A 15,580-nucleotide genomic window follows, 5' to 3' on the forward strand; every position below is an offset into this window, starting at 1 on the left:
GGAATCGTAGTGGTAAAAAAAGCCCTTGTGGATTTGATTAACTTTTTTTGTTAATTCTCCTTTAAGGGGGTGTGGCAGGGGGCGTGTCCTATGCCTACATACGTTTGCTAGTAGGCGTCCCTCATTTCCATCTCAAAATGCTGGGAGGTATACCCTGGCCATGAAGGGGTTAACACACTCCCACTATTTATGATGTACAAACCCAACAAGAGTGTATTATTCTATATAATGGGCGGAGCCATAACCCTCCCCTCTCCATCAGTACAATGTATCTGCTATTCTCACTTCTCATCACACAACAGTCAGCTCGTCAGTCGCTGATTATCATACGCCCCTCCCCCCTCCTTCCCCCGGAAGTTATTAGAACATGGCGTCACATCGGACTACAACTCCCGAGAGGCTTTGCAGAGACAACGCGTGTTCTCGCGAGAAGCATGTGACTGGAGCCCGTGCTGATATTGCTTGGGAACCCCCTCGCTCTTCCTTTTCCCCAAGATGGCACCGAAGGCGAAGAAGGAAGGTGAGGGCTGCGGGGAGAAGTTGGAGACTTTCTCCGGGGATAAGGTTGAGGAGGGCCGCTTACAGGAGCCAGGACAGGCCGTCTCTCTATTCCTGAGCTCAGGGCGAGGCGGGGTGTGCCATGTGTGCGGGGAAGAGCTCGTCAGTGGATGGGCCGCCGCGTGTGCGGTGTATGATGAGGGAGCTGTGCGGCCTGCTGTGTGTCCTCCCCCCTCCTCCTCTCTATGGTACAGGCCGGCCCGGTACGCGGGATGTTCTATAAGCGATCAAAGTATGATGACCACGTGATTCCAGCTTATCGGTGCTGATGTGCCGGGCCCGCGCTGTACTGACAGGGGACACATGGCCGGGGAGAGGCCGGACCCTTCTCACCCGCTGCGGCCCTCTATAGTACCGGTGATGTCTGATCGTCATAAAAGGGGCTATTGGGGAGATCAGTGGTCTGATGAAAGGTTTTCTGGTGGATGCCGAGCCTGACCGGCCTGTCTTCCTTTCTTAGTGGAATCATTTAACTTAAACCCCAAGTATAGGTAAAAACAAGCGTCAGCACAAGGGATGTTCTTTACATTTCATGGATTCAATGAGAGGATTTCACCTCTGACAGCCGACATCAGCACAAGGGACTCTTCAGGTTAAATGCCAGTAGTGTCCCCTGTACTGGCTTTAAAAGCAAAGTGAGTTTATGTAAAATGTAGGCTTTAAAGGACCAGTGTAATGCCAGACACATGTGTTGCAGAATGTCCAATCGCCCCATGGCTCACCATACACACTACAATCTGATCATACAATCAGCTTTAGATTGGATTGAACAGAACTATGTAGTGAAGGGCCTTCTTGATTGGATACAAATTGGGTAGTTTCGGTCCTTATGTTTCTAGGTTTTAGTAAATCTTAAGGTGGCCATACATGGAGTGATTTTATATACAAATTTATTTAGATTACTGTCCAATCAGAAAATAGAAAAGGTTGTTCACCATACATGTAACAATCATATTGAATGATCTACTTTCCTACAACTGGATTTTCAATCCACACCGATCAGAATAACTTCAATCAAATCAATCAGTTCTGTTTTGAAGTCAATCATTGACACGGTATTGGTCTCTCTGATCATTTAAAGATCCAATCATATCCAGTTCTGTGAAGAATTGTTCAATCAGATGGTTGCGTGTATTGCCACCATAAGGATCAGCCATTTGATGGACAGTTTGATTGAGAACACAAAGATGAAACGATTATCATTCACAGCTTGCCTTAAATGTAACCGTTTTGGGAAACCGTTAAAACAGTAAGTTTGGAGGAAATAATCGGAATGACAGAAGATATCTCAGTAGGGGATCAGTCTATGGGGCCCCTGTTGAGAAGGAACTCAGGGAGCGTGTGTGACCCTACTTGGTTGTGTTAAAGAGGATTTTTTTTTCTTTTGACAAGATGGCCACAATAAACCTATTCACCCAAACACATGTTCATCTTTAATATCATCGGTAGGCTGCTCCCGCTCTTCCCGGTTCCGGTACAGCCGAATGATAACACACCAGAAGGCCCCCCTCCTGCCTTCACTATTGAATGTAGTGACATGCGGCGCTCTAGGTGCCTCCTGGGGTACAAACGTCGCATCCCAGGGGTCGCTGGGGGCATGGAGGTCATTAGAAGGATAGAGGTGGGTGGAAACTTAATTTAAAAAAGTGTTGTAGCAGAACAAGTGTAGAATTTATGAATTGTAAATGCTTGAACAATCTACTGTTGGATACCTGGTTGTAATTTTATTAATATGTCACATTGTGTTCTCATTTTGTTAGCTGTCCCTGCCAAGACTGAAGCAAAGTCTAAGGCTCTGAAGGCCAAAAAGGCTGTGCTAAAAGGAGTACACAGTCACAAGAAGAAGAAGATCCGGACCGCTCCTACATTCCGGAGACCCAAAACCTTGAGGCTGAGGAGGCAACCCAAGTACCCAAGAAAAAGTGCCCCCACAAGGAACAAGTATGTTTTAAGTTTAATATTTTTTGCCTTTGCAGTCCTCACAGACAGTTTAAAGTGTATTGTGGAAAGAAGTTAGAACCTAGAACTGGTCACTGGGGAAGATTCACACGGTCTCTTAATTGCCTTGGTGACCACTGTCTCAAAGACTGAAAGCAATTGAGAAATTCAAAATTTTGAGTTTTGCTCAGGACAGTAAAAGGGAATGATTCCTGGGGGACACCTATTTTGGTGACCACTCTCTCTAAATTTGAGTTGACAGTGAGGCCCCACCTTCTGTCTGCTAGGAGGTTATGTGGTACAGATGATGTTTTCAAAGCGATCAAAGACTGAGTTTTCATGATTGCACTTTTTTCTTACTGATGTACCCAGAACTTCCACAATTTGGTGACTTTGAAGCTATTGTCAATTTTTAAAACTCCTCAGATAAGCTTAAGGGAAGAGCATATGACTAAAATTATAGTTATTAAAGCAAAGCTCCACCCAAAAGGTGGAGCTGAGGGGGCTCAGCTTGTCTGCCGAGCGCCCCCCTGCCACATTTGACACCTTTTGGTGGGGATTGTCGGGTACCTGGGTTTGATGGGTACACTATCCCACTTGCTGCAGCAAACTGAGCTGGAAGTATTTGTAGCTGGTGACTTAATTTTTTTGAGGGGAGCCTGCAGCTCCTTTTTTTATATATCAGTTGCTAAATTCTAGCCCCTTTCACTCTGATGTGCTTTTGATGTGTTCCTATTGACTTTTAATGGAACGTGGCTTTTCAACAACTGAGCCAAAGATGCACCATGCAGGACTTTTGAAAGCACATTGCACCTGTAGTATATGAACAGTTACATAGAATTTAATTTGGAACATTTTTCATCTGCATTTGTTGCCCTGGAAAAGCAAGGCAAAAGCGCACCAGTGTGTAAGGGACCTTAAAGGAGAAGTTCATCTTTTGCAGGTAAAAAAAGTATATTTATTTTTCCAAGCCTGCAAAGCCTTGCACCCGTGATCAGCAGATTGTGGGTGCAATGTCAAGCTCCTACAGACTCTCAGCACGGCTGTCAGTTACCTGAGAGCAGGAAGAATCAAAGAACTACGAGGGTGCTCACCAGCACCCTTGCAGCTCATTGAAAACTACAAGCTGGCTGCAATGGCTGATGGTACTTGTAGGCATTTATTCACAGAAAACTGAAAATGAATGATGAAGCTGTGTGAGCGGAGTCATGCACAGCTGTGCTGTTTTCAAATAGTGACTGCAGGAGGGAAGATCCCCCCCCCCCCCCCCCCCAGTTCACTGCTGGGGAAAGGGGGGGCTGCAGATGTAACATGTTCAAAAAAGTGAACTTATCCTTTAAGGTTTCTCTTCTTGACCATGTTTTGCTTATTTAGGTCATGCAAAATGAAACCGGATGACCCAGTCCCTATATCAGTGCTCATAATATTTTAGAGGCCTGCCTGTGTACTATCCTTTTATTTTTAAGCTGAAATTAAATTTTGTTTTTCATTCATATTAAAGGGTCATTCAAGTGATAAGAAACGCCACAAGTGAATAAAAACTCTCTGGTCCTGGGCTATTTGCAGCAGTTGGGTTAAGCATATATAGGTGTGGATGACTTGCAGGAATTTCTCTGGTGGGAGCCTTTGTAGAAATATTTTGGTGATTTTGCATGTAATGTATCAGTGGATAGGCATCTCAGCTAATTGCTTGCTTGCCTTTGTCATAAGCTCTATCCAGGGTTAAAAAATATATAAAGGGTAAGATGACCTTTTGGAACATGTTACATGTTCCACCTGTATTTCGCATGGAACAAGTAATCTGTCCCAGCTCCTGCTGCCACCCCCTTCATCTCATCCCCACCTCAGTGTGACAGTGGCTGGGGGAGCACCGGAGCACTGCTGCCTTTTTTTTCTGCACCCCAGTTCCTATGTGTTCATGCATAATTGTCGCGTGGCCTTGTTACCACTTCTGACCAGACTTCTCCGGACAGTAGCTTAGATGTACCTGGGTCCCACTGGTTTCCACCAGTTCTGTGCTGATGGCACTGCTGGACATCTTCTGATGTTGAAGGAAAGAAGGCATTATGCATCTCATCTGCTGCATTAAGCAGTGATGGGTGAGGAGAGTAAATTTAAAAGGGCCCCACTGCAAGTTTAGCCCTTTTTGCTGCCAGGGCTGTTTTTTGCGTTTTTTACACATTTTGGTGTCAAACTTTAGTACCTAATATTTTCTATAGGCGACGCTTCAAAGGCCCCTTATAGGCATCAGTTTAGTGTTACGGAGGAGGTCTTGTGTTAGAATTATTGCTCTCACTGCGGCGATATGTAACGTGTATCGCAATCAGTGTTTTCATGAGTAGGCACCCCGATGCTTGCGTTTTACTTTCATGCTGGGGGGGGGGGGGTTGTGCTTAGGTGTAACTATTTTTAGGTGACAGGTTCTCTTTATTGAGATATGCAGGGCCTTCCCTGTATCCACTAAATGTTTTGCAATTCAGATCGCACTGCAAAACTTCATTTCCTGGCTGAGCTAGCTGGGGACACTGAGAGCTTGACCCGGAAGTGATGTCAGATGGCGCTTTCTGGGTCACAAGAAGGGGAGGAGAGTGGACGGTACCAGGGTGTGAGCGATCGGGTGGCAGCGGAGCCGCCCGAATGCTCTTACCTGACAGGCAAGAGTCTGCCTGTTAGGTTCTGTACGGACCTGGTGGCGAAAGGGTTAAAGTCCTAATGTAGTAGCATGCTCTGCATACTAACACATGAGACTTGCCTGCAAACAGAGCCCTCCAGTACTGTGCTGTCACGGCTTTCCCCTGACCCCGGCGCTTCCATGTTAGTCTGGTCTTGCTTCCGGGCTTTTGGTATCTTCAGCTGCTTGAATGACCGGGCCAGGGTGTTGCCACATTGCTGCAGCACACAGAGCAGGCTTTACAGCTGAGCTGTGCATGCGCTCCTCAAATCACTAACCTGCTGACAAACAGTAGGTACATTTTACGACAGAGACCTCTAGGGGGTCTGTCATAAAAAAAAAAAAACTGCCTGTCAGCTTTTTTTTTTTTTTTAGTTTGAGTTGTGACTTTACTACCACTTGTCATAATAAAGTCCTTATTTTTAACCCAAAAAAAACCTTATACTTGCCTTCTCTGTGCAAAAGTTTTGCACAGAGCAGCTCGGATCCTCCTTCTTGGGTCCCTCGCCAGCACTCCTGGCCCCTCCCACAGCAAGCAGCTTGCTATGGAGGTGCTGGTCTCCGTCCTTTCAGACAAGAAGCAGCAGTCTCAGGGCTTTTGAATGGCTTTTTACAAACATGGACACAATCTAGTTGAAATGATTGATCTGGCAAGTGGCGCTGTGTGTGTGTGTGGGTTTCAGGACCTCCAGTGACTGTTGAAGTTGTAAAATATTGCAGTGGATATTTATAACTAACATGGTGTTCTTTATCTTAGGCTTGACCATTATGCCATCATTAAGTTCCCTCTGACCACTGAGTCTGCTATGAAAAAGATTGAGGACAATAACACTCTGGTTTTCATCGTTGATGTCAAAGCAAACAAGCACCAGATTAAACAAGCCGTGAAGAAGTTGTATGACATCGATGTGGCCAAAGTGAACACCCTCATTAGGTAAGAGGCAAAGTTCTCCAATAAGGGCCTAGACATGAATTTGGTCTTTTCTCGACTGGAAATGCACATGATGGAAATTTTATTCTGGCTGAATCACTGATGTGTTCAAAGGAACCACTGATGCATGTTGGTGATAGGTGTAAAAGATCACAATAGTGTGAAGACATGTAACATGAAGTTCTGTTTGTGTTGCAGGCCAGACGGTGAGAAGAAGGCATACGTTCGTCTTGCTCCCGATTATGACGCTCTAGATGTTGCTAACAAGGTAAAGTTCATGGCTTGCCTACTTTCCTAGTATTGGTGTGAGAAGTGACCTGGGATAGTAATTGGATGTGGATCTTTCAGTTTACTCCACTGTCTTACATTGTGCCAACTACTTGTTAAAATCTAGTAAGCAGGTACATCTACTATGTACATTTATTATGTAGGGTTGGTGGCTGGTGCTGCAGTCAAGTGATATTGGAACAGTTAAAATGAACCTGTTTCTACCTTCCCAGTGCATATAACTCCAGTGTGGGTGTGTATGAAACTGCAATGCTGGAGTTCATTACTTCAATTGTGAAGAGCAAAAGGCATGCAGCAGATCTTTTTGATAAAATTCACTGTGCAAATGATGTAAACTTTATTCTCTGAATACACTGATGTGATCAAAGGAACCACTGATGCACAGCAAGGTTGATTTGTACACCATTTAAAATGCATGCCAATAATTCTGGCCATGGGCACATCATTGTCCAAATAAATATTCTAGCAGTATTATGACTCAGGTTTATCAACAAGTACATCTTTGTTTAGGAATGGGTTGTTGTACTGTACAGTTATACATTTAGAAGATTGTGTTCATGGTCTATTGTCCGTATTTCATCCATCCGTTTTCGGATGATATACGGACATACATGCATCCCTGTGGGATAGAGGGTGTCAGCGAATGAACATCCGCTGACACCCGATATCATCCGTCCACGCTATGGTCCGATTCTGCAGACGGAGGAAATCCTATTTTTCTATCCCTCTGCAGAGCGTATCGGATGAACACGGACAGACGGTCCGTGTTCATCCGATTTCCCACCCCCCCACCCCCTCATAGGTGAGAGCGGGGATCAACAGAGCGATCCCCGCTGAGCAAGCGGATGTTCAGGGGGTGGATCATCACTAATCTGTCCCATGTGAAAGGACCCTTAAGGTCTGTTATGTTAAGCAATGCACAGCATAAACGTGGGTTTTATCTTCAGCAAGGGTCTCTATCTCTGTCCAAACAAAGCTATGTTGTGAAAATGCTGCCTATAATTAATAAATGCGGTCGTTCTGGGTGTTCGGTTCTGTGGTGTGTTCGGATTAAGACAACCGTAACCTTTAGTTTACGGTACAAAAGGCTGTTGTGGATTACAGGCGGTCCCCGGGTTTAGGGCTGCAACTAACGATTATTTTCATAATCGATTAGTTGGCCGATTTTATTGTTTCGATTAATTGGTTAATAACCTTAGTGTGGTGTATAATTTAGTTGATTATGTAAAGTTTAAAAAAAAAGGCAATTTATTCTTAAAGATCTCTATGCAGTGGTAAATATAAATAACCATCTATATGGTTAGGGAGCAAAATATCTCATTCACTCTAAAAAAAAAAAAAAAAAAAAAAAGACAGAAGAGATATACTGTACATACTATTAGAAGACATACTGTATATACTATTGGAGGAGATATACTGTATATACTTTTAAAGGGTGAATCTGGTAAATTATCAGACTCAGAGATTAAATGTTTTTAGTTAAAAAAAAAAAAAAAAAAAAGCCTTACTTCAAAAAAGTCATTTTAAGAACGTTTGTTTGATTTTCTAATCATTAGTTGGGTCAAATCGACGTTCATTTTCAACCACAGTGATGGGAAAATTTAGAAATAGAAAACTTCTTGGTCAAAGGCATTTTCAGATGGTATATGTGGCTTTCGTTCAGAAATTAAATTTTTTTAAAAAACAATGTTAAAAACAAGTCAAAATTTCAAATATTCTTTCAGCGAATGTACAAAGATTTTTCGTCTGAATATTCTCATCTGAAAATTGATTGGTGTGGCCAGAATAAGGCTCGGTTCACACCTATGCATTTTTGATTTTGATCTGCTTCTGCCGTGCTTTTTGCTTTGCGTTTTGATTTTTGCGCACATGATTTTGCTACGATTTGCGTTTTTTGCATTTTGTTTGGCCAATTTGTTGGGTAGATTAAGAACAGATTGCTGCAAAAACGCATTACATTCTTTTCTGCAGCTTCTGCATTAAAGTATATTGAACCAAAAAAGCACCGTTTTGCGTTTTTAAAAAAAAAAGTCCCTGACCCTTTCCAAATACACAGTGGCTGAAAAAAAAAGCATATATATATATAAACGTGTCCCATAGGAAACCATACAAATGAACTGTAGTGTAGTTCTGCAAAAAGCATCAAAAAACAGAGGTGAACCAGGTCTAAGACGTTTAGTAACATAATGGGATTAAAAAAAACTAAGATTAGCCCTTTAGTACAAACAAAGCCGATAATCACTACTGTAAGGGGTTCATTTTTTTTACTGTAGAACTGAAAGTAATATTTACAGTAGTGATTATTTGCTCTTTTTGTACTATAAGGCTCATTTTAGTTTTTTTTTTTTTTTTTTTTTTTTTTTAACCCCATTGTTACTGGCTGATTTAATTGATTATGAAATCTATTACCATTTTCATAATCTATTAGTTTCAGCTCTACCGGGGTTAAAAACATGAGAGGTTCTGTAGGTTTGTCTGTGGCATTTGTATGCAAGTTGAAACAGGCACATTTTTTAAGTGCCACTCCAGCCACATAATTTGTTTAAATAGCATAGGGAAGGATTTAACACGCTTAACTTTTGTTTTGCTGTCTGTGCCTCTGTTCAGAAGAGATTTCCTCACACTTTCTGTTCCTGTGACAATTGGATTTTGAAAGGTGTGTTTTTTTTTTTTTTTTGTTGTGGAAACCATGATTGGCAATAGACCTTCAATGGATACACCTTTTCCCCATGATAACTTACAGGAGTGAATTTCCCCTCCTAGGGGTAGATTTCCTCTCACTTCCTGTTGTCTCCCTCTGTATGTAATTCAAATGTTTGTAACTCGGGGACTGCCTGTAGCTTCTATATAGTACTGCATATTGCTTTGTGTGTTCTGTGTTGTACTGTTCAGATGTTTGAGTTTGTTGGTAGTCTTAAATATTATGATGCATGTTCTAATACATTATCTTCTCTTCTGTTACAGATTGGCATCATCTAAACCTGCTGGCGCATGTTCTGTACAGAAATAAATCCTTTAAAAACACTTTTTTGTTTGTTTTTTATTATCACTGGGGGTTGCCAAAACTGCCAAGCTCTTTGGCCAGATAGATGCAAGATTACCAAAAAAGGTTGTTGCAGTCAACGTGAGCTTTACATATAAAAGGTCTATGGGTCATCACTTAAGAATCCCTGTTGATCACCATTCAAAAAAATGGAAATGTGTGGTGTGTTCTCTGCAATAGAAGAGCTTTACTTGTCTCTTTCAGACTTTTTAGCATTTAACTCCTTAGCTCAGCACTGATCGAGCTAGGGAAAGTCTGACAGGGTGGTTGTACAGAAATTGGTTGGTAGATTGACTTCTGTACAACATCTGTGGGCATACATGGATCAAAATTTGTCTGGTCCCTGCTTGAACTGGCTAAATTTCAACCCATGTATGGCATAAGAGCTATTTTTTGAAAACTCGTATCGTCTCATGCTACCAGTGGTGACACTGAACTCACCCACAACTTTATCCCTGACATGTCTGGTGTCTTCTTTGTCCTTCATGATGCTGTTTGTTCAGTAAGATTTTCTGACAAACCTCTGATGCTCCGTTCACACTGGAACCGCCTGCGGATCGCACAGGAACGCTCTGCGTCCCTGTTCTCTGGTTCAGGGCTGAATCTCTGCCTAAATTCGGCCTTAAAACGGAGCCAAAGACGCACAGTGTTTCTGTGCAGCGTGCTCCGCAGCCACCCCAGAGATATGTGAACCGGCTCCATATTGAGACGATCACATTCTCCTGCTATGCGAATTGGATGCTGAGAAACCGCATCCAGTTTCTCATAGGTATGAACCCAGCCTGAGGGCTTCATAGGACAGCTGTATTTACACTGAGTCTAAATTAAACACAGGTGGACTTTACTAATTAGGTGACTTCTGAAGGCAGTTGGTTCCACTAGATTTTAGGAGTATCAAAGTAAGACCCCTTTTATACAGAGCCGGCCCGGGCGTCAGCAGTAAAGCGGCGCTATTTTTAGCGGCACTTTACCATTGTTTTATCAGCGCTATTCGCAGATAGGGGGGGTGTTTTTAACACCCCGCTAGTGACCAAAAAGGGGTTAAATCTGCCAGCAAAATGCCGCTGCATCGGTGCATTGCCGGCGGTCAATGGGCACAAGCGGTGTATTCACTGTTGCAAAGAAGCTGCTGGCAGGACTTTTTGTGACACCCTGCCAGCGCAACGCCCCAGTGTGAAAGCAACACCAGCTGAGGCTTTTTTTCAGTCGCTATTTTTAGCGCTGTAGCACCTGAAAAATGCCTCCACTGTACACGCCACACTTCTCACATATTTGTAAAAAAAAAAAATTGAAAACCATTTATCACTTTCCTTCCTTTTTACAATTTTATGTGCCATTTTGTGTTGGTCTATCGCATAAAATCCCAACAAAACCCATTTCCATTTTTGGTTGTAACATAACAAAATGTGGAAAATTTCAAGGGCTACGAATACTTTTTCAAGGAACTGTATATACACAAATACTATTAGAGGTTAAATCTGGTACAGAACAGCCCTGATTCTCCTCTTCTAGGGTCCCCCACCGGTACTTATGGCTCCTGCCTTCAGAGTGCCCCTATAGCAAGGTAAAAAAAAACACTAATGCCTTTTAGAATCCTTTTTTAAAGTGATTCTAAAGGTACAAATATATGTACAGTTGTGCTCATAAGTTTACATACATACCCTGGCAGAATCTTTTTTTTTTTTTTGGCCATTTTTCAGAGAATATGAATACCACAAAAACATTTTTCACTCATGGTGAGTGTTTGGCTGAAACCATTTATTATCAATCGATTGTGTTTACTCCTTATCATAATTGCAACAAACTACCCAAATGACCCTGATCAAAAGTTTTACATACCATGTTGATTTTGGCCTGACATGCCTTTGTGTCAACATGCACACAAGTTGACACAAAGGGGTTTGGATGGCTATTAACCACTTTGCGCCCGCGCTATAGCTGAAAGACGGCTGCAGCGCAGATGCTAACTGCCGGGTGGCCATCCCTGGATGTCCTGCTGTTTACTTCTGCGATGCGCGCTCCCACGGGCGCGCATTGGGGAAGTTCTGTGCTGGCCGTGTCCCTTGGACACAGCCAGTCACAGATCCCCGTAAACGGCCAATCACAGCGGCCGTATACAGTGCGATCGGTGGTGCCAATGAGAGATGATCTCATATGTAAACATATGAGATCATCTCTCATCGCCGGCTCTCCCTCCTCACACAGTGTGTGAGGAGGGAGAGCGAACCGCTGCAGCGGTGAGTGTAAAAAGAAAAAAAGTCACGCCATCTGTCCCCACTGCCATATATAAGTGTCAGTGCCATCTGCCGTCAGTGTCGTGTCATTGTCCTGGTGCTCCAGGGCCTTCAAACGTGTAAAAGGTAGTGAACAAGTTAGATGTGTAATTTATGCTCCTAGAACACCTGATGGTGCTCCCTGCATGTTGGGCCTCTGTATGTGGCCAGGCAGTAAAGCCCCACACATGTGGTATCATAATACTCAGGAGGAGTAGCAGAATGTATTTTGGGGTATTATTTGTGGTCTATACATGCCATGTGAGAGAAATAACCTATTACAATGACAATTTTGTGGAGAAAAAAAATCTTCATTTTGCAAAGAATTGTGGGAAAAAATGACAACATCAAAAACCTCACCATGCATCTTACTAAATACTTTGGATTGTCTACTTTCATAAAAAGGGGTCATTTGGGAGGTATTTGTACTTTCCTGACTTGTGCGGGTTGCAAGAAATGAGAGAGGCCACCAGTACATCAAGTGTGATAATTTTTTTATGATTTGCACCATAGCTTGTAGACTCTCTAACTTTCACACGGACCAAATAATATCCACTAATTTGGGTTATTTTTACCAAAGCTATGTAGCAGTGTAAATTGTGGCCAAAATTTATGAAGAAAAATTAATAATTTGCAAAAGTTTATCACAGAAACTATTCTTTTTTCATTTATAGCGCAAAAAATAAAAAACCCAGAGGTTATCAAATGCCACCAAAAGAAAGCTCTATTTGAATGGAAAAAAAGACAAATTTATTTAGGTATAGTATTACATGACTGAGTGATTGTCATTCAAAGTGTGAGAGTGCTGAAAGCTGAAAATTGATCTGGGCAGGAGGGCGGTTTAAGTGCCCAGTAAGCAAGTGGTTAAAGGTAACCATCCTCACCTGTGATCTGTTTGCTTGTAATTAGTGTGTGTATATAAAAAGGTCAGTGAGTTTCTGGACTCCTGACAGACCCTTGCATCTTTCATCCAGTGCTTCACTGACGTTTCTGGATTCTGAGTCATGTGGAAAGCAAAATAATTGTCAAAGTATCTGTGGGAAAAGGTAGTTGAACTGTATCAAACAGGAAAGGGTTATAAAAAGATATCCAAGGAACTGAGAATGCCAATCAGTAGTGTTCAAACTCTAATCAAAAAGTGGAAAATGAGGGGTTGTGTTGAAACCAACCCACGGTCAGGTAGACCAACTAAAATTTCAGCCACAACTGCCAGGAAAATTGTTTGGGATGCAAAGAAAACCCCACAAATAACTTCAGGTGAAATACAGGACTCTCTGAAAACATGTGGTGTGGCTGTTTCAAGATGCACAATAAGGAGGCACTTGATGAAAGATGGACGGGCTGCATGGTTGAGTCGCCAGAAGAAAGCCATTACTACGCAAAAGCCACAAAGTATCCAGCTTACAATACGCCAAACAGCACAGAGACAAGCCTCAAATCTTCTGGCACAAAGTCATTTGGAGTGATGAGACTAAAATTGAGCTTTTTGGCCACAACCATAAACGTTACATTTGGAGAGCAGTCAACAAGGCCTATGATGAAAGGTTCTGGAGTGGCCATCTCAGTCTCCTGACCTCAATATCACTGAGCCACTCTGGGGAGATCTCAAACGTGCAGTTCATGCAAGACAGCCCAAGAATTTACAGGAACTGGAAGCTTTTTGCTAAGAGGAATGGGCAGCTTTACCATCTGAGAAGATTAAGAGCCTCATCCACAAATACCACAAAATACTTCAAGCTGTCATTGATGTTAAAGGGGGCAATACACGGTATTAAGAACTGGGGTATGTAAACTTTTGATCAGGGTCGTTTGGGTAGTTTCTGTAACCATTATGATTTAAAAAGAGTAAACACAATAAGATATGCACTTGATAGGTTTTGTTTTACATTCATTTATTGTTTTTTCATATCATTATTTTAATATTATACACTTCTTACCAATACACACCTTATGAACAGCGCCACATTCCCCACTAGAGTTCTTCAATATGAGCAGGAGGTCTGCACCTCCACTTTTAGTGTATAAAAGCCTGTATTTTGCAATAAAGTGAGATTCCTGGTTGAACTTACATACAGCCTGCCTGGTGTTTGTTCTGAGCTATCACAACTGGACTAGAACGGCACAGAGCTGTAGTTCTAGTCCCGGAGCATCGGATGACCGAACAATCAGATGTTGTGATCTGCAGTCTGATTCTTTAGCAGCAGAGGAGTGTCGGGAGAGTGGAACTGAGCGAGCAAGGGGCTCGTTACACTGTCAAATACAGGTATCCTGTCGTCCCCCCCGAAAGCTGCCAATTGTGGCACCGGAGTGGGAGAGGATACAAATGAGCAGTGGGCACACAAAATATTGACACTTTGTGCTCAATTTGTACATTTTCACTTAGGGGTGTACTCACTTTTTGTTGCCAGCGGTTTAGACATTAATGTCTGTGTGTTGAGTTATTTTGAGGGGAGAAATTTACACTGTTATACAAGCTGTACACTCACTACTTTACATTGTAGCAAAGTGTCATTTCTTCAGTGTTGTCACATGAAAAGATATAATAAAATATTTACAAAAATGTGAGGGGTGTACTCACTTTTGTGAGATACTGTATGTTCCATAGTTTATTGATGCTATAACTTTCACACAAACCAACCAATATACAATTATTGGGAGTTTTTTTTTTTAACCAAAGACATGTAGCAGATATACATTTTGGCCACAATTTATCAAGAGATTTTATTTATTTATTTTTTTGTATTTGATATGTTTTATAGCAGAAAGTTTTTCAAAATTGTCAGTCTTTTTTTCATTTATATAATATATAAATATATTTATAATATAATTCATATAATATAATAACCCAGTGGTGATCAAATACCACCAAAAGAAAGCTCTATTTGTGCGAAAGAAATTATTTACATTTTGTTTGGGTACAGCATTGCATGACCTTGCAATTGTCAGTTAACCACTTAAGGACCCGAAGGTTTTACCCCCTTCATGACCAGGCCATTTTTTGCGATACGGCACTGCGTTACTTTAACCGACAATTGCGTGGGTGTGTGACACTGTACCCAGACAAAATTGATGTCCTTTTTTCCCATAAATAGAGCTTTCTTTTGGTGGTATTTGATCACCTCTGCGTTTTTTATTTTTTGTGCTATAAACTAAAAAAGACTGACAATTTTGGGGAAAAAAAAAAACAATATTTTTTACTTTCTGCTATAATACATATCCAAAAAAAAAAGAACAAATTTCTTCATCAGTTTAGGCCAATATGTATTCTGTTACATATTTTTAGTAAAAAAAATCACAATAAGCGTATATTGATTGGTTTGCGCAAAAGTTATAGCATCTACAAAAAAAGGGATAGATTTATGGCATTTTTATTATTATAATTTTTTTTACTTGTAATGGCGGTAATTAGCGATTGTTAGTGGGACTGCAACATTGCAGCGATAGATCAGACACTTGACACTTTTTTGGGATCAGTGACATTATTACAGTAATCAGAGCTAAAAATATCCACTGATCACTGTATAAATGACACTGGCAGGGAAGGGGTTAACACTAGGGGCCGATCAAGGGGTTAAGTGTGTTCTAGGGAGGTGTTTCTAACTGTGGGGGAGTGGACTGACTGGGAGTACAGAGAGATCGCTGTTCCTGATTACTAGAAACAAATGATCACACTGTACTCCCCTGTCAACAGGGATCTGCTTTGTTTACATTGTTACATTGATAGACTCCCGTTCTGCCTCTCCGAGGAGCGATCGCGGGTGGCCGGCGGACATCGCCGCCATCAGACCTGCGCATCAGCTCCCCCGCTGTGCAGCGGGCTAGTGCAGCCACAGTATCTTGTGCACGCAACGACATATGGGTACGTGGTTTTGCGCAAT

At 42.0% G+C, this 15,580-nt stretch overlaps 1 protein-coding gene and 3 non-coding genes across 4 annotated transcripts; all 4 read left to right on the forward strand.

Moving 5' to 3' along the window:
• The first annotated feature begins 362 nt into the window (after positions 1-362).
• Positions 363-9,410, forward strand: RPL23A (ribosomal protein L23a). The gene is made up of 5 exons (XM_073616788.1): positions 363-520; positions 2,319-2,499; positions 5,925-6,101; positions 6,297-6,366; positions 9,351-9,410. The coding sequence occupies exons 1-5, from the start codon at positions 496-498 to the stop codon at positions 9,363-9,365; spliced, it is 468 nt and encodes a 155-aa protein (XP_073472889.1). The 5' UTR covers positions 363-495; the 3' UTR covers positions 9,366-9,410.
• Positions 2,794-2,865, forward strand: LOC141130729 (small nucleolar RNA Z17). The gene has a single exon (XR_012242491.1). It is a non-coding gene; the product is annotated as a small nucleolar RNA Z17 (small nucleolar RNA).
• On the forward strand, positions 6,163-6,227 carry LOC141130725 (small nucleolar RNA SNORD42). The gene has a single exon (XR_012242487.1). It is a non-coding gene; the product is annotated as a small nucleolar RNA SNORD42 (small nucleolar RNA).
• Positions 6,706-6,769, forward strand: LOC141130724 (small nucleolar RNA SNORD42). The gene has a single exon (XR_012242486.1). It is a non-coding gene; the product is annotated as a small nucleolar RNA SNORD42 (small nucleolar RNA).
• Positions 9,411-15,580: the final 6,170 nt, after the last annotated feature.

Source organism: Aquarana catesbeiana, linkage group LG02 (assembly GCF_042186555.1).
Source record: "Aquarana catesbeiana isolate 2022-GZ linkage group LG02, ASM4218655v1, whole genome shotgun sequence".
NCBI lineage: Eukaryota > Metazoa > Chordata > Amphibia > Anura > Ranidae > Aquarana > Aquarana catesbeiana.